Below are 18,656 nucleotides of genomic sequence, written 5' to 3'. Positions count from 1 at the left end.
AAACAAAACAAGGGGAGTTTGAAAGAAACTCCAAAATCAGCACCCACACTAAGTGGCACACATGCAAAGCTACAAGAACAACATACCAAAAACACAGCAAAGAAACAAAAGGGAAAGAAACAGAAAACAACCATAGAGCCCCGCCAGAGACAAAAGCGGAACAAAGAGGAAGGGGCGGTCGAGAACAGGTAGGGAGGAGGCAACCCGGGCCAGGGACATCAAGTAAACTATTGGCACACGGTGCAAGGGCAGGCGAGGGGGAGGAGGGAGGTAGCAAACGGCCATCCCTCCTCCCCTCACCATGGGGGAGGGGGCTTACCTGAGGCTGCGACACTAGAGAGAAAGCGAGAAAACCCTAACTTAAAGTTAGAAATTTGATGGAAATTAAATTAGCTTAATTTTAAGAATATGTTAAAAATTTGATCACCTTAAATTATGGGATTTGATTAAGATTATATGTATGTGTAAGCCCTATAAATAAATAGAGCATTTTATATTATAAACCATAACAAGGAAAAAGAATATATGTAACTATTTGGGCTTTATCCTATAAACGTAGGTTATTGACAGAACCCGTGAAACCTTTTGTGTCATTTTATTATTTCCGCTTTTATCTTCTTCTTTTTTATTTAATTATGAATTTCTTCATGGTATCATAGCAATAGGCTAACCCCAGTATGATCCAATGGTCATGTGTATTTCTTCTTCTTTTTCTTCAATTTATTGTTTTGTTTCTTGAGAAAAATAAAATAAAAACAGATTTGCAGCACCAACAACTGCTTCCTAGGTTTAACCACCGCCGCTTCCAGCCTTTGCCGCTATCGGGGAGAACTATCTTTCCCACTCACAGCCTTGCCATGCCACCTCTGGCCTTCTACAACCCAGCCCAACACCACTATCTCCTTTGGCCCTTCACAGGAGCTTCCCAGCCCGCCTTCCATGGCTCTATCTAGGTCTTTCACAACAGATCTACGGCTTAGCTCCACCTGCTCTTCACCCCGCATTCATCAACATTGCGTCTTGTCCAGCCATTCATAGTATGGGTGTCAACCCGATTCCAATTACTAGCTATTGGCTAAAATCGCTAACCGAAACCAGAGTACCTGATTATTGAATTTAGAAAACCGGATTTCAGGTTTTTTAAAATTTGAACATTTTGGACCTATTTTAGGTATTAGACCTACTCTTTGGGCTTAATTTAGCCATTTTTTGCACTATAAAAAAATTAGGGTTTTTTTGGTCCAATAATTTAGGCTTTGTTGTGGTTGTTCAAAATACATTTTAAAAGTGCCTTAAAAGTTCATTTTAAAAACTTTTATAATACATGAGATTAAACAACTACATCTACATATATTCCAACTACAAATCTCATTGTTATGAGATTAAACACTAAATATTTACTACTACAAACCTAAACAAAACAATAAAAATGCATATATAAAATACATGTAAACGCTAAAGTAAAATAGATAAGAATATATCACAGACTCGTAGTATATAAATACAATTGATATATATATATATATTTTGAATAAGTAAACATCATCTCATTCCATATAAGATTCAGAGCATAAAGCTTTTGCATCACAAGAGTATAAAACTCTTAAGAAAATAGGCAGAAGCCATGTGATTTCAAAGTCGTAGATACATCGAAAAATCTAACAATCAAATCGTATCTATGACCTCTAATCTGACCCATGTACAAACTTCATTCATGGCATAGATCTGCTCTTGGCAAACTAAATCTAAGAGATGAGTTGATTATATCTCTACAACAAAAGTTTTTATTTAACCGGCCATGAGAGATAAGCCCTCACACCGAAAATTATCCGTCCTCAACTCGAAAGCCAGAACATAAACAAACAAAAACTAAAAACTAAAAACAGCAGCAGCAACCTCACACAAAAGCGCTTGAGATTCACGTGATCCACGCTCACGCGGACCATAAGATGGAACTAAACTAACCATAGTCGTGTGACTAGGGATAAAATCCTCTCTAAGCATTTGAACGAAGAGTTCCAACGCACCAAAATCATACCCATTTCGCGAATACCCACAAATCAATGCATTCCAAGAGACAACATCTCCATCACGCATATCATCAAACATTAGCTGTGCATGTTTTATACATCCCAATTTCATATATAAATTAAGAAGGGCGGTACTTACATACACAAATTGGTCCCCGCCTGATTTCACCAAATGGGTCTGAATCTGATTTGCTTCTAGTCTTTCCTTCATTGAATTCAAAGCAGAGGAAGACGAAGACGATCCACAGGCCATAAGGAGTAAAGAGAAAGTGAGGTCATTGGGTCTCACATTGGATTGCAACAATTGGCGAAAGAGGACCAAAGCCCGGCCAGAGTTTTTGCTTTCAATGTAAGATTTAAACACGGTGTGGAAGAAAGAAAGAGAAGGGCTTGGAGAGAGACCCACAGTACGGGACAAGCTCATACTCTGCCCTTTGGCGCGAGATTTGACAGTTGAGACGTCCGGCTGCTATCTTTACTACACGCAGAGCGCACTTACGCATTCCGGTGTAGTTTTAAAACTATTTGTACGTCCAATCGTTTTATTTATTTATTTATTTTTATCATGTCCACACAAAAAGGAGAGGGAGATTCAAAGTAGTGAACTGCGCTTCTACGTGCAACCAGTTTGTAAGCTAATACAATATTTTTTTCTTAGAAGTTAAGAATAATTTTTCCAAGACAGCACTTGTGATTATTATAAAAAAACAATTTTTTTTTTTAAAAAAATGTCTTTCTCCTCGGTGATGGAGGGAGTTAAGTGGAAAATTTACATGGTAAATATTTTATGTAGTTAAAATAACTGAATTTTCAATCAAGCAAGAGAAATTCAAAATTCAATGGAATCGTAGGAACCAATGGACAAAATAAAAGCTTCACTAATCTCCCATTTGAACTGTTTCTTTCATTTTTGTATTTGTAAAGAGATCCCAATGATTATTTTTCACTGACAAATTTATTGTAGTCAACATAGACAGAAATCTCTTAGAATCAATCAGCAAGAGGCCTCTTGAACCATTGTGGCATTCATTCCATACAAAATCAGTTTTTCTCCCACACAGCGTAGTCTTGGCCAGAGGTGGCAACGTGGAAGTTTGAGGGAACAAGGTTTCCAACATCAAACCTTGGTCCAATCTTCATAAAGATCGCGTCGTCAATCTTAGCTACATATAAGTCAGCATCAGCCGCTATAATATTCACTGTGCTCCTGGCATTGATCCCATTCCGGCTCCTAATTGCTGTCAAATTGCTTATCTCCGCCTTTAGACCCCATTCAATGAAGTGATCGTAGAACTGCACAACATATACGACGACCATCTCTTCCAGTCAACAATAATAGTATAATATGACTGACGGATTATTAGCCATATTTAGAATGAAAATTTGATATAAACCTCATGTACAACTCATTTTTGAAAATCCAAGGACATATATATACACATGGTTAAGATTGTACATAAAGATGTGGTGGCAATTCTAATGCTGAATGATTAAGATTGCAGTTAAGCCACGTGAGGCAGTTAGGATCATAATTAAAACTATGTAAACAAATAAGATGGAGGACAGAAATTACGTACTATGTTTGGCGTCCCAGGATGGGTGAGAATGTAAGCATATCCTTGCATGACTTTATCGGAGGGGAATGGCCAAATCTTTTGAGTAGACCCAGTGTCATGATTGTCAATAAATGTCACTGCATTTTCTGGCTTAATTCCAATCAACCCTGGTGGCTTTCCATTAGAGTCTTTTAATCGCCAGAGCTCTCCGTTCACAGCTGCTTGAAGAATCCCTTTGGTTGTGAAATCAAATGCATTTACAGCACCACCAGCAGCTTGTACCCAATCAGCTAGAGCACCACGGTGTCCATTACCATCTGTCAAATTAAGAGAATCCCATTTCTCCCCAACTGCAAAATCTGGCTTAGTTTGTTCCATATAAATTTTTGTAATACTTGGGGCGTACCCCTTCACAAAATCAAATCGCCACCCATCAAATCCAATCTCAGTCTTCAGCCAATTCATCCATTCAGACAACTCTTTTTGTACCTGTAGATTAAGATGATCAATGTCAGGCGCAGGTTCATAGGCCTCTCCGCTGTCAAGATTCCCAGTGCCATCAGAGTAGGTAGTGTCATCCCTGCAAATGAAGGAGGGCCCCCAGTCGAGTTTTCCATCCGAAGTTCCACCTTCAAAGATGCTCCAAATTCCTCTCCCATCTTTCTTCTCAGCAGTTCTGTGGTTTATCACTATGTCAGCAACAGCTTTAATTCCCTTCTCATGGAGAGCGGCAATCAGTGATTTCAGTTCATCCTTTGAACCATATTTTGAGGCATCCAGATCATATAGCCTTCCAGGCAAGTATCCTGGAATAAAACAAGGAGAGACATACATTGACCTTAAATCACCGATTGTCTTAAAAGCTTAACAGAAAATAATAAATTTAATTATTTATCAACACTTTCTTCATGAATTGACTCAAATTGGCCCTCAATCGATTTCATTCCAGTAGAGTATCATGGAACAAAAACTATATTAAAACGCAATTAACACAACCGGCCAAGTCGAATTTGGAAGACCTACTCAAGATAGGGGTTGTAATTTGTGTTCACATGTTGGGTTTATATTGCATTGAGGCATTGATATAAGAATATATCGATCACTCTAACCTAACACATTTAGTTAAATAAGTCAAACTCCTCAACATTAACCTACTAATTTAATGTTAAGTTCAAGTCGAGTTAACGGATCGTGTCAAAAATGGACCACATTAAATGTCATATTCGAGTCGTGTCGAACCATATAAATAAGCTTATATAGGTCAACCTTAACCCTATCAATTTAATTAAACAAGTCAATCCATCAATTCTAATCAGTTAATTTCGTAATGGTTTCATTTTAGATTCACGTTATGATGTTAGATCCATATAGTAGCTCGAAAACTAGATCATGGTTCAGATGTTATATAATAGGGAAAAATAACTTTTACCCCCTAAAGTATCTATGAATTTGCAATTTTACTCTCAATATTTAAAAAGTGACATAAGATCTCCGAAAGTTTCAAACCTTAACACAAAACTCCCGATGTTTAGACTTTACCCCTAAAGTAATTTATGTTTATTATTTACCCCCACAAAATATCAAGGCTTGGGGGGTGGGGGGTAAAGTGTAAAATCGGGAATAAAGTGTAAAATATAAATTACTTCAGGGGCAAAATGTAAACATGAGTTTTTTTGTCAATGTCAAATATTTTGTGGGAGTAAAATGTCATTTTTTAAACATCTGAGAGTAAAATAGATGAATAGTCCAGGAGTAAAGAGAATACAAAATAAGCATGCAGAAGAACATGGAATTAGAGATACCCTGGGGAGCAATTGCCGGAACTAACTCAAGATCTAGCTAAAAAACAGATAGAGAAAACTGCCATCATGGGTAACTTGTTATAAAATATGTGATTGAATACGAAATTCGCCTGCGGAACAAGAAATTAGAAATACCCTGGTCAGCAGCAGATTGAGAAGCGGGAGGAAGCCAGACATGAGTGATTCCGGCATTAGCGAGATCAGGAACAGAGCCCTTCAGTATGTTGTACCATCCACCTTTACTGCTTGATTCCCAATTGAACCCCTGTCATATCATCATCATCTTGAACAATTAGTTCCATTATGCATATACGAGAGAGAGAGAGAGAGAGAGAGAGAGTAAATGGGTTGCGAGACATGCCTGAAATAGTATGGCCGGGGCCACCATGGAGGGTGAGAGAGAAATGAAGAAGCCGAGGAAGCAGAGCCCTGTTAGAAGCTTCATGGCGTTGATGGTTTTGGGACTGGGTACTTCTGTCTCCCTTTATAGGCATCGTTGTCTGGTTTGAAGTTTCGCACGGTGCGTGTGTGACACTCTAGACGTAAAAGAAAGAAAATAGATTGTCAAATATTCGGAAGAAAATGAACGGTCAAGAAAAATCAAATGGGAAAACGATCAAGACATTCAAGAAAGTAGGAGAAGAAGGGCACGCCGCGTGCTCTTTTGTTTTACCCGGAGAAAAATCTAAGCGTAAAATACACGGAATGAGAGATACATTGCCTTTGGCAAGATACATTGCCTTTGGCAATGCATCTCTCATTCCGTGTATTTCGGCAATGCATCTCTCTTCGGCAATGCATCTCTCATTCCGTGTATTTTACGCTTAGATTTTTCTCCGGGTAAAACAAAAGAGCACGCGGCGTGCCCTTCTTCTCCTACTTTCTTGAATGTCTTGATCGTTTTCCCATTTGATTTTTCTTGACCGTCCATTTTCTTCCGAATATGTGACAATCTGTTTTCTTTCTTTGACGTACGTCGAGAGTGTCAAATTTGACACTGTTTTTTTCTTTTAAAAAAAAAAAAATTATGTGAAAAATAGACACTGTTATTTGGTAAAAGAAATGAATAAAAAATAGCAAGAGTGTTTTTATTTTTTTTTATTTTTTTATTGTTTGTTACAGGAAATAAAGACCCAAAGTCGTTAACAAACGCGGCCATAGCATTTAGGCATTCTGAGCTGGCTATAGTGATAGAGAAATAAATGGAACAAAAAAATAGACACTGTTTTTTTCTTAAAAAAAAAAAAAATTATGTAAAAAATAGACACTGTTATTTGGTAAAAGAAATGAATAAAAAATAGCAAGAGTGTTTTTATTTTTTTATTTATTTTTATTGTTTGTTACAGGAAATAAAAGACCAAAAAAAAAAAAAAAAAAAGTCGTTAACAAACGCGGCCTATATGTCACGTTCTGACCTCCCAGTATTGTTTAAGAACTTCATTCTTCAAGGCATACGTGGCATGATTCTTATAATATTTAGTGGAGTGTATAAAATTAATTTTTAATTATGATAACATTACTCTCAACATAAATGAATCAAGTCCATCATCATATTCCGAGTAATTATAGAAGGCCTACTTGTATCCTATTAAGAATTATGTGGCTATTAAAATCACCATTTGACCAAAATTCAATAATGATCAATCACAATCTCAATGATAATTTTAATAGCCACATCATCCTAAATATGACACAAGTAGACCACCTAAAATTATTCTCCTATTCCTCTCCTTTTGTGTCAATGTGTTTTGAGTTATTTGTCAATATTTTTATTGTGAGAATAGAAATCAAAAGAAAGAAAATTTATCTTACCTCAATTTACTTATCCTTATCTTGTCGATAAAAGAGGTTACTTTATAATATTTTAACATTATTTTATTTAGGGTAAAGTCCACTTAACTCCCTCAAACTACCACTCAAATGACAATTTAGGATAACGTCCACTTAAATATCAATTACGACAATTTACCTCCCAAATTACAAAAAAAAAGTGACAATGTACTCCCCAATGCTAGCAAAATGATGAAATTATTCATGTAGAATTTTCAATAAGACAAAAATGCCCTTAAATTTTTTTTTAAAAAAAAATTAAATTAAATTTTAGTATTTTTGTTTTTATTTTAGTAAGGGTAATTTCACCATTTTGTTAAAATTGGGAGGTACACTGTCATTGTTTTGGTAGTTTGGAGGGTAAATTGTCATTGGGGTAGTAGTTTAAGGAGTTAAGTGGATTTTACCCTTTTATTTATGAAATGTGTTTAGTGTCATTTTCTATATATGTCTTCCTGCATATTCAATGGTATATAGATGAACAAAGTGTATAGAATAATGAAACTAAACATTTTTCTTTATTTCTTTCGTAAAGAACAAATGAGATAGCAGAGTATATCACTCATAGTCTCATAGTCTATTTTATTATTTTATTTCTTCCATAAATGAGAAACTGTCTATTTTATTTTCACCTTATCCCCAACAATAGTGAAATCCCACAATAAGATAAAATGAATGGTAATGAAAATGAAACGAAAATATGGCGTCTATTTTAAGCCACCATAACATTAGATATCCCTAATCCAAATAATCTGGAAAAGCAGACAAATGGCCGATGTCATCCATTTGAACTCGCCGCGAAAGATATATATATCCTTACACATTTCATGTCACCTCAATTTGTAGTAACTTTTCCGAATGTCAAAAGAATGTTGTAATGTTAGAGTATATTTGAATGAACTTAAAGTTAGAAATTTGATGGAAATTAAATTAGCTTAATTTTAAGAATATGTTAATGATCTGATCACCTTAAATTATAAGATTTGATTAAGATTATATGTATGTGTAAGCTCTATAAATAAATAGAGCATTTTATATTATAAACCATAACAAGGAAAAAGAATATAATGTAGCTATTTGGGCTTTATCCTGTAAACATAGGTTATTGATTGAACCCATGAAATCTTTTGCGTCATTTTATTATTTCTGCTTTTATCTTCTTTTTTTTTTTTAATTTAATTATGAATTTCTTCATGGTATCATAACAATAGGCTAACCCCAGTACGATCCAATGGTCATATGTATTTCTACTTCTTTTTCTTCAATTTATTGTTTTGTTTCTTGAGAAAATAAAAAATAAAAACAAATTTGCAGCACCAACAATTGCTTCCTAGGTCTAACCACCGCCGCTTCCAGCCTTTGCCACTATCGGGGAGAAGTATCGTTCCCACTCACAGCCTTGCCACGCCACCTCTGGCCTTCCACAACCCAGCCCAACACCACTATCTCCTTTGGCCCTTCACAGGAGCTTCCCAGCCGCCTTCCATGGCTCTGTCTAGGTCTTTCACGACAGATCTACGGCTTAACTCCACCAGCTCTTCACCCAACATTTATCAACATTGCGTCTTGTCCAGCCAGTCATAGTATGGGTGTCAACCCAATTCCAATTACTAGTTATTGGCTAAAATCACTAACCGAAACCAGGGTACCTGATTATTGAATTTAGAAAATCGGATCCCGGGTTTTTTAAAATTTGAACATTTTGGACCTATTTTAGGTATTAGACCTACTTTTTGGGCTTAATTCAGCCATCTTTTGCACTTTAAAAAAATTGGGGTTTTTTGGGTCCAATAATTTAGGCTTTGTTGTGGTTGTTCAAAATACATTTTAAAAGTGCCTAAAAATTCATTTTAAAAACTTTCATAATACATGAGATTAAACAATAAATATTTACTACTACAAACCTAAACAAAACAATAAAAATGCATATATAAAATAATAGTAAACGCTAAAGTAAAATAGATAAGAATATATCACAGACTCATAGTGTGTATATATATATATTGAATAAGTAAAACATCCTCTCATTCCATAAAAGATTTAGAGCATAAAGCTCTTGCATCACAAAGTATAAAGCTCTTACGAAAATAGGCAGAAGCCATGTGATTTCCAAGTTGTAGATACATCGAAATATCTAACAATCAAATTGTATCTATGACCTCCAATCTCACCCATGTACAAACTTCATTTATGGCATAGATCTGCTCCTGGTAAACTAGATCTAAGAGATGGGTTGATTATGTCTCAACAACAAAAGTTTTTATTTAACCGGCCATGAGAGATAAGCCCTCACACCGAAAATTATCCGTCCTCGACTTGAAAGCCAGAACATAAACAAACAAAAACAAACAACCAAAAACAGCAGCGGCAACCTCAAACAAAAGCGCTTGAGATTCACGTCATCCACGCTCACGCGGACCACAAGATGGAACTAAACTAACCATAGTCGTGTGACTAGGGATAAAACCCTCTCAAAGCATTTGAACGAAGAGTTCCAACGCACCAAAATCATACCCATTTCACGAATACCCACAAATCAATGCATTCCAAGAGACAACATCTCCATCACGCATATCATCAAACATTAGCTGTGCATGTTTTATACATCCCAATTTCATATATAAATTAAGAAGGGCGGTACTTACATACACAAATTGGTCCCCGCCTGATTTCACCAAGTGGGTCTGAATCTGATTTGCTTCTAGTCTTTCCTTCATTGAATTCAAAGCAGAGGAAGACGAAGACGATCCACAGGCCATAAGGAGTAAAGAGAAAGTGAGGTCATTGGGTCTCACATTGGATTGCAACAATTGGCGAAAGAGGACCAAAGCCCGGCCAGAGTTTTTGCTTTCAATGTAAGATTTAAACACGGTGTGGAAGAAAGAAAGAGAAGGGCTTGGAGAGAGACCCACAGTACGGGACAAGCTCATACTCTGCCCTTTGGCGCGAGATTTGACAGTTGAGACGTCCGGCTGCTATCTTTACTACACGCAGAGCGCACTTACGCATTCCGGTGTAGTTTTAAAACTATTTGTACGTCCAATCGTTTTATTTATTTATTTATTTTTATCATGTCCACACAAAAAGGAGAGGGAGATTCAAAGTAGTGAACTGCGCTTCTACGTGCAACCAGTTTGTAAGCTAATACAATATTTTTTTCTTAGAAGTTAAGAATAATTTTTCCAAGACAGCACTTGTGATTATTATAAAAAAACAATTTTTTTTTTTAAAAAAATGTCTTTCTCCTCGGTGATGGAGGGAGTTAAGTGGAAAATTTACATGGTAAATATTTTATGTAGTTAAAATAACTGAATTTTCAATCAAGCAAGAGAAATTCAAAATTCAATGGAATCGTAGGAACCAATGGACAAAATAAAAGCTTCACTAATCTCCCATTTGAACTGTTTCTTTCATTTTTGTATTTGTAAAGAGATCCCAATGATTATTTTTCACTGACAAATTTATTGTAGTCAACATAGACAGAAATCTCTTAGAATCAATCAGCAAGAGGCCTCTTGAACCATTGTGGCATTCATTCCATACAAAATCAGTTTTTCTCCCACACAGCGTAGTCTTGGCCAGAGGTGGCAACGTGGAAGTTTGAGGGAACAAGGTTTCCAACATCAAACCTTGGTCCAATCTTCATAAAGATCGCGTCGTCAATCTTAGCTACATATAAGTCAGCATCAGCCGCTATAATATTCACTGTGCTCCTGGCATTGATCCCATTCCGGCTCCTAATTGCTGTCAAATTGCTTATCTCCGCCTTTAGACCCCATTCAATGAAGTGATCGTAGAACTGCACAACATATACGACGACCATCTCTTCCAGTCAACAATAATAGTATAATATGACTGACGGATTATTAGCCATATTTAGAATGAAAATTTGATATAAACCTCATGTACAACTCATTTTTGAAAATCCAAGGACATATATATACACATGGTTAAGATTGTACATAAAGATGTGGTGGCAATTCTAATGCTGAATGATTAAGATTGCAGTTAAGCCACGTGAGGCAGTTAGGATCATAATTAAAACTATGTAAACAAATAAGATGGAGGACAGAAATTACGTACTATGTTTGGGGTCCCAGGATGGGTGAGAATGTAAGCATATCCTTGCATGACTTTATCGGAGGGGAATGGCCAAATCTTTTGAGTAGACCCAGTGTCATGATTGTCAATAAATGTCACTGCATTTTCTGGCTTAATTCCAATCAACCCTGGTGGCTTTCCATTAGAGTCTTTTAATCGCCAGAGCTCTCCGTTCACAGCTGCTTGAAGAATCCCTTTGGTTGTGAAATCAAATGCATTTACAGCACCACCAGCAGCTTGTACCCAATCAGCTAGAGCACCACGGTGTCCATTACCATCTGTCAAATTAAGAGAATCCCATTTCTCCCCAACTGCAAAATCTGGCTTAGTTTGTTCCATATAAATTTTTGTAATACTTGGGGCGTACCCCTTCACAAAATCAAATCGCCACCCATCAAATCCAATCTCAGTCTTCAGCCAATTCATCCATTCAGACAACTCTTTTTGTACCTGTAGATTAAGATGATCAATGTCAGGCGCAGGTTCATAGGCCTCTCCGCTGTCAAGATTCCCAGTGCCATCAGAGTAGGTAGTGTCATCCCTGCAAATGAAGGAGGGCCCCCAGTCGAGTTTTCCATCCGAAGTTCCACCTTCAAAGATGCTCCAAATTCCTCTCCCATCTTTCTTCTCAGCAGTTCTGTGGTTTATCACTATGTCAGCAACAACTTTAATTCCCTTCTCATGGAGAGCGGCAATCAGTGATTTCAGTTCATCCTTTGAACCATATTTTGAGGCATCCAGATCATATAGCCTTCCAGGCAAGTATCCTGGAATAAAACAAGGAGAGACATACATTGACCTTAAATCACCGATTGTCTTAAAAGCTTAACAGAAAATAATAAATTTAATTATTTATCAACACTTTCTTCATGTATCGACTCAAATTGACCCTCGATCGACTTCATTCCAGTAGAGTATCATGGAACAAAAAGTATATTAAAACATAATTAACACATCCGGCCAAGTCGAATTTGGAAGACCTACTCAAAATAGGGGTTGTAATTCGTGTTCGCATGTTGGGTTTATATTGCATTGAGGCATTGATATAAGAATATATCGATCACCCTAACCTAGCACATTTAGTTAAATAAGTCAAACTCCTCAACACTAATCTACTAATTTCATGTTGAGTTCAAGTCGAGTTAACGGGTCATGTAAAAAATTGACCACATTAAATGTCATATTCGAGTCATGTTGAACCATATGTATAAGCCTATATAGGTCAACCTTAATCCTATCAATTTAATTAAACAAGTCAATCCATCAATTCCAATCAGTTAATTTCGTAATGGTTTCATTTTAGATTCACGTTATGATGTTAGATCCATATAGTAGCTCGAAAACTAGATCATGGTTCAGATGTTATATAATAGGGAAAAATAACTTTTACCCCCTAAAGTATCTATGAATTTGCAATTTTACTCTCAATATTTAAAAAGTGACATAAGATCTCCGAAAGTTTCAAACCTTAACACAAAACTCCCGATGTTTAGACTTTACCCCTAAAGTAATTTATGTTTATTATTTACCCCCACAAAATATCAAGGCTTGGGAGGTGGGGGGTAAAGTGTAAAATCGGGAATAAAGTGTAAAATATAAATTACTTCAAGGGCAAAATGTAAACATGAGTTTTTTTGTCAATGTCAAATATTTTGTGGGAGTAAAATGTCATTTTTTAGACATATGAGAGTAAAATAGATGAATAGTCCAGGAGTAAAGAGAATACAAAATAAGCATGCAGAAGAACATGGAATTAGAGATACCCTGGGGAGCAATTGCCGGAACTAACTCAAGATCTAGCTAAAAAACAGATAGAGAAAACTGCCATCATGGGTAACTTGTTATAAAATATGTGATTGAATACGAAATTCGCCTGCGGAACAAGAAATTAGAAATACCCTGGTCAGCAGCAGATTGAGAAGCGGGAGGAAGCCAGACATGAGTGATTCCGGCATTAGCGAGATCAGGAACAGAGCCCTTCAGTATGTTGTACCATCCACCTTTACTGCTTGATTCCCAATTGAACCCCTGTCATATCATCATCATCTTGAACAATTAGTTCCATTATGCATATACGAGAGAGAGAGAGAGAGAGAGAGTAATGGGTTGCGAGCCATGCCTGAAATAGTATGGCCGGGGCCACCATGGAGGGTGAGAGAGAAATGAAGAAGCCGAGGAAGCAGAGCCCTGTTAGAAGCTTCATGGCGTTGATGGTTTTGGGACTGGGTACTTCTGTCTCCCTTTATAGGCATCGTTGTCTGGTTCGAAGTTTCGCACCGTGCGTGTGTGACACTCTAGACGTAAAAGAAAGAAAATAGATTGTCAAATATTCGGAAGAAAATGGACGGTCAAGAAAAATCAAATGGGAAAACGATCAAGACAGTCAAGAAAGTAGGAGAAAAATCTAAGCGTAAAATACACGGAATGAGAGATGCATTGACGAAGGAAAAACCAAAAGGAGACTAGGCCGCGTTTGTTAACGACTTTTTTTTTTTTTGGGTCTTTTATTTCCTGTTCACTGATTAAAAAAATTAACAAACAAAAAAATAAAATAAAAAATAAAAAATAAAAACACTCTTGCTATTTTTTATTCATTTCTTTTACCAAATAATAGTGTCTATTTTCTACTTACAAAAAAAAAAAAAAAATCAGTGTATTTTTTTGTTCCATTTATTTCTCTATCACTATAGCCAGCTCAGAATGCCTAAATGCTATGTCACATTCTCACCTCCCCTTAATTAACCCACTCAAACTACCACTCAAATGGCAATTTATCCTCCATACTATTAATTACGATAATTTACCTCTCAAACTACCAAAAACGATAACGTACTCCTCAATAGTAGCAAAATTATGAAATTACCCCTATAAAATTTTCAATAAGACAAAAATACGCTTACAATTTTGAAAAAAAAAAATAAATTTTGGTATTTTTGTTTTTATTTTAGTAAGGGTAATTTCGTCATTTTGTTAAAATTTGGGGTACATTGTCATTATTTTGATAGTTTGAAGGGTAAACTATTATTAAAATAGTAGTTTAAAGTGATTAAATGAACTTTATACTTTTATTTATAAAATGTATTTAGTGTCATTTTCTATATATCTCGTCTTACATATTCAATGGTACATAGATGAATAAAGTGCGTAGAATAATGAAGCTAAACATTTTTTTTTACTTCTTTCGTAAGGAACAAATGAGATAGTGGAGTATATCACTCACAGTCTATTTAATTATTTTATTTCTTCCATAAATGGAAATAAATGGAAGAACAAATGAGAAACCTAATAAGTGGATAATCCACTGTCTATTTTATCTTGACCTTATCCTCAACAATAGTGAAATCCCACAATAAGATAAAATGAATGAGAATGAAAATGAAACGACAATATGGCGTCTATTTTAAGCCACAAATGGCCGAAGTCATCTATTTGAGGTCGCCGCGAAAGATATATATGCTTTCACATTTTATGTCACCTCAATTTGCGGTAAGAGCTTTTCCAAATGTCAAATGTCTTTGGGGGTCAAAAGAATGCTTAGAAAGATAGAATGTTAAAGTATATTTGAATGATTTTAAAGTTAAAAATTTGATGAAAATTAAATTATCTTAATTTTAAGAATATGTTAATGATTTGATCACCTTAAATTATGAAATTTGATTAAGATTATATATATGTGTAAACTCTATAAATAAATAGAGTATTTTATATTATAAACGATAACACGGAATAAGAATATAATCGTAAACGTAAGTCATTGACTGAACCACGTGAAATTTTGTGTAATTGTATTATTTTCGCTTTTTATCTTTTTTATTTTATTTTATTTTATTTAATTATAAATTTGTTCATGGTATCATAGCAATAGCCAATAGGCTAACGCCAGTACGATCCAATGGTCTTGTGTATTTCTTTCTTTTTTCTTTCTTCTTCAATTTATTGTTTAGTTTATTGAGAAAAAAATAAAAAATAAAAAAGGAACAATTTTGCAACACCAACCGCTGCTTCCCAATTCTAACCACTGCCGCTTCCAGCCTTTGCCACTACCGGGGAGAACATCGTCAGCCACCAACTATCGTTCCCACTCACAACCTTGCCACACCACCTCCGGCCTTCCATGGCCCAGCGCCACCACCTCCTCTAGCCTTTCACAGGAGCTTCCCAGTCGCCTTCCATGGCTCTATCTAGGTCCTTCACGGCAAATCTACAGCCGAGCTCCACCGGCTCTTCACCCGGCATTCATCAATATCGCGTCTTGTCCAACCATTCATAGTAGTGGTGTTAACTCAATTCCGATTACCAATTATTGGCTAAAATCGCTAACCGAAACAAGAGTACCCGATTGTTGAATTTAGAAAACCGGCTATCAGTTACCCGATTATGTAATAACTCCTCAGTTACCGGTTGGCACTCGATAATTTGGACCGGTAACCGGGTTTTTAAAAATTTGTACATTTTGGACCTATTTTGGGTACTAAGCCTACTTTTTGGGCTTAATTTAGCCTTTTGCCCTTTTAAAAAAACAATTAGAGTTTTTTTGGTCCAATAAGCTAGGCTTTGTTGTGGTTGTTCAAAAGCTTTCATAATATATTTTAAAAGTCCTTTAAAACAAAATAATAATAATAATAATAATATATTTTAAAAATGCCCTAAAAATTCATTTTAAAAGCTGTCATAATACATGAGATTAAGCAACTCCATCTACATATATATCTACTACAAATCTCATCCTTATGATATTAAACACTAAATATTTACTACTACAAACCTAAACAAAATATATATATATATATAAACGCTAAAGTAAAATAGATTTAGGAGCGTTTACAACCTAAAGTAAAAATGTTAAAAACGAATATATCACAAACTCACAGCATCACTTATCAGTTAATAGTTATCATCAGATAATAGATATGATATATTATATATCACTTACCTTTTATATATATTATACTTTTACGCAGTAGTAAAAAACATTAGCAAATGAGCCTAATTCACTTCCAACCTCTAGACCAAGAAAGCAAGGTAAGGATTCCTCTCAAACACATGGCGACCACCAGTGTGCGCACGTGTATAACTATACATGTGACACCTGCACGTACAACATTAGAGATTTCTGCAGAATCCCTAATTAAGGTGGCCTGGCACAGGTAACATTTAGGTAGTTGACAACTTGAAAAAGTTAAAATCCCAAAAGGGCATTAACGAGTGCAATACACTTTATTCAGAAAGACAGTGCAAGCGGATATATAGGGTCTGAAGAAAAAAAAAAAAAAACTATGAATCGCACAATAACTAGCAATCATGCCAGGCAGAAATGGGAATCTAATCCGATGGTGAACTTGACAAAACCATGAATCGCACAATAAGTTATTTTGGGGTGAAATGATTGAAACTTATAAAACCCCATTGCTGATTATGCATCAGAGAAGACAAATCAACAATTCACACATAGATTGAATTTAAGAAACAAGCACGTCCAAATTGGCCGGCAAAGAAGATTTTGCATCTTTATATTTCAAGGTCCACCAGGAATGAAAAGCTTCCTGATTCACACCATGCTACTGCTACACAAGAAAGATTATGCAATATATTGAAGACAGATATTGATAAAATACTTCAGTCTAAAGCTCTACCGTTTCATAGAGATAATGGATGGAAGCCTAATGTAATTAACCCCCCAACATATCAGCTCACATCTTTGAAGGCTTCGGGAAAATGTCAGGAGTGAATTTCTGTGCTGCACTCAGACTGCCCTTAATCTTCATAGCACCCCTGCACTCATTAGATATCACAAAAAGAATGTCAACATGTAAACAAAAACGATGGGGAAGTGATAGCAAATATATTTAGAATGCAGCAGCAAGATTGCACCTCATGAAAGCAATTTGAGGATTCATCTTCCCCAAGGCAACCTTAACAAAATCCTCATCCTTGAAGGAAAACGTGGCATCGGGCTTTCCTCCCTCGTATGGCCCTATAATTCAACAAAACTTCAAAGACGGAACGACATATAACCCAAAAGCATAGTATTTACATGATTTTTGAATTGTTCTAACAAAATGAAATATGCACACATTTTTTATGAATTACTGTTCAATATACGGTTTGCGGGCAAATAATGAGCAAAAATGACACCAACGATTAATAATTATTTTTTTGCTTAGCATCTTAAACAAAATAAAATTGAGAAAACATTAAAAAATACAAAAACACCAAAATTTATATGCTTCAACATGTGAAATATTTAACTAAAACTAAGGTAAATTGTCTGACTCAAGACTTGTGCTCTTATACTATATTAAATCAATAATTATTCCAAAAGCTTAAACAGATAGAAAAGGTCATTTGACTAATACTTTAACAATGAGCACAACAATAAGAAATCCACTATCAAATATGAAGATTACAGAGTTCGCACACCCTCTCAATAGCCTCCACTCTATGGACTAAGGTACAGAAAATTTCCCAATTAAACCAACGAGGTTCCATGACAGATTGTGTGCAAATCAGAGTAGAATGCAATACATACTTAAACAACTACAGCATTCGATTCCTAACCTCGAATCCTCCAGCTATTTTACGAACCATCATAGCGACAAAAAAGGTCAAACACCTTAGAAATTCAACAATTCCGTTCTTTCTTAGACGCATAACATTTGAATTTGCCCGCTAACTACTGAATTTGGAGCAATTACAACAACTAATTACACAGGAAAGTGATTCAAGTTTCAATGCGATCCGTACTCGTCACAATTTGGTAATGAATCGATAATTTCTATTACTAAATGAATAGAATTAGAACAAAAACGAAGCAAGATGAGAAAATTAGAAGCCTGAGGCCCTAACCTTTGCAGACCTCCCCCTTCTTCAGATCAACGGTGTAGATTACCTCATCGAATCCGATTTTCTACAATTCAAAAGTCAGCCTGGATCAGATTGGGTGTCTATGAGAGAATACACGTAAAATTGCGAGTGAGCGAGAAATGGTGTACCTTAGGAGCGATGTTGAACTGATAGACGAGGTTGATCTTCTTGGTGAGCTCCTTGCCGGCATCGGAGGCCAGGTGTTGCTTCATCTGCTCCAGCAAGGCGTCGGACTTGAGCTGGTTGGTGGAATCCGCCATAGCTTAGTCTCTCGCTAGCTCGCTCTTCGGGACGTGTAATTCTTCTTGACTCGGAAACCATGTGATGAGATTTGTAACGATCAGTACTACGGCGTTTTATTGCCGTGTGAATGAGGGTGAGGAGTTGGTTGAGCTGACGCATTGATGAAGGATTCGGCACGCTTTCCAACCAGATTTTTATGGTAGTTTTAGGAGATGAGATGACGTGTAGCT

At 36.0% G+C, this 18,656-nt stretch overlaps 4 protein-coding genes across 4 annotated transcripts; all 4 read right to left on the bottom strand.

The window, feature by feature from the left end:
- Window positions 1-1,601: 1,601 nt before the first annotated feature.
- LOC132184476 (pentatricopeptide repeat-containing protein At2g04860-like) lies at window positions 1,602-2,527 on the bottom strand. The gene has a single exon (XM_059598122.1). It carries the CDS (start codon window positions 2,452-2,454, stop codon window positions 1,870-1,872), a length of 585 nt encoding a protein of 194 aa, XP_059454105.1. The 5' UTR covers window positions 2,455-2,527; the 3' UTR covers window positions 1,602-1,869.
- A 367-nt stretch (window positions 2,528-2,894) lies between these two features.
- On the bottom strand, window positions 2,895-5,895 carry LOC132184237 (alpha-amylase-like). Its single transcript, XM_059597792.1, has 4 exons — window positions 5,750-5,895; window positions 5,524-5,653; window positions 3,608-4,392; window positions 2,895-3,323 (listed from the first exon to the last, which is right to left on the bottom strand). The coding sequence occupies exons 1-4, from the start codon at window positions 5,831-5,833 to the stop codon at window positions 3,072-3,074; spliced, it is 1,251 nt and encodes a 416-aa protein (XP_059453775.1). The 5' UTR covers window positions 5,834-5,895; the 3' UTR covers window positions 2,895-3,071.
- Window positions 5,896-10,588: 4,693 nt separating this feature from the next.
- On the bottom strand, window positions 10,589-13,567 carry LOC132185948 (alpha-amylase-like). The gene is made up of 4 exons (XM_059599766.1): window positions 13,439-13,567; window positions 13,218-13,347; window positions 11,302-12,086; window positions 10,589-11,017 (listed from the first exon to the last, which is right to left on the bottom strand). Exons 1-4 carry the CDS (start codon window positions 13,520-13,522, stop codon window positions 10,766-10,768), a joined length of 1,251 nt encoding a protein of 416 aa, XP_059455749.1. The 5' UTR covers window positions 13,523-13,567; the 3' UTR covers window positions 10,589-10,765.
- Window positions 13,568-16,753: 3,186 nt separating this feature from the next.
- Window positions 16,754-18,580, bottom strand: LOC132185950 (sterol carrier protein 2). The gene is made up of 4 exons (XM_059599771.1): window positions 18,312-18,580; window positions 18,166-18,226; window positions 17,191-17,293; window positions 16,754-17,091 (listed from the first exon to the last, which is right to left on the bottom strand). The coding sequence occupies exons 1-4, from the start codon at window positions 18,441-18,443 to the stop codon at window positions 17,010-17,012; spliced, it is 378 nt and encodes a 125-aa protein (XP_059455754.1). The 5' UTR covers window positions 18,444-18,580; the 3' UTR covers window positions 16,754-17,009.
- Between the last annotated feature and the right edge of the window lie 76 nt (window positions 18,581-18,656).

This window comes from Corylus avellana, chromosome ca6 (assembly GCF_901000735.1).
Source record: "Corylus avellana chromosome ca6, CavTom2PMs-1.0".
Classification (NCBI taxonomy): Eukaryota; Viridiplantae; Streptophyta; class Magnoliopsida; order Fagales; family Betulaceae; genus Corylus; species Corylus avellana.
This window is presented reverse-complemented; position numbering and strand designations above follow the sequence as displayed.

Excerpts from the sequence above, each read along its gene's own strand:
- LOC132184476 (XM_059598122.1), bottom strand. The coding sequence starts at position 2,454 with ATGAGCTTGTCCCGTACTGTGGGTCTCTCTCCAAGCCCTTCTCTTTCT.
- LOC132185948 (XM_059599766.1), bottom strand. The coding sequence starts at position 13,522 with ATGAAGCTTCTAACAGGGCTCTGCTTCCTCGGCTTCTTCATTTCTCTC. Across the intron at positions 13,348-13,438 it reads CCCCGGCCATACTATTTCAG|GGGTTCAATTGGGAATCAAG; the intron begins GCATGGCTCGCA and ends ATGATATGACAG. Across the intron at positions 11,018-11,301 it reads ATCCTGGGACCCCAAACATA|TTCTACGATCACTTCATTGA; the intron begins GTACGTAATTTC and ends TATGTTGTGCAG.
- LOC132185950 (XM_059599771.1), bottom strand. The coding sequence starts at position 18,443 with ATGGCGGATTCCACCAACCAGCTCAAGTCCGACGCCTTGCTGGAGCAG. Across the intron at positions 18,227-18,311 it reads AGTTCAACATCGCTCCTAAG|AAAATCGGATTCGATGAGGT; the intron begins GTACACCATTTC and ends TTTGAATTGTAG. Across the intron at positions 17,294-18,165 it reads GAAGGGGGAGGTCTGCAAAG|GGCCATACGAGGGAGGAAAG; the intron begins GTTAGGGCCTCA and ends GTTGAATTATAG.
- LOC132184237 (XM_059597792.1), bottom strand. The coding sequence starts at position 5,833 with ATGAAGCTTCTAACAGGGCTCTGCTTCCTCGGCTTCTTCATTTCTCTC. Across the intron at positions 5,654-5,749 it reads CCCCGGCCATACTATTTCAG|GGGTTCAATTGGGAATCAAG; the intron begins GCATGTCTCGCA and ends ATGATATGACAG. Across the intron at positions 4,393-5,523 it reads TCAATCTGCTGCTGACCAGG|GATACTTGCCTGGAAGGCTA; the intron begins GTATTTCTAATT and ends GTTTTATTCCAG.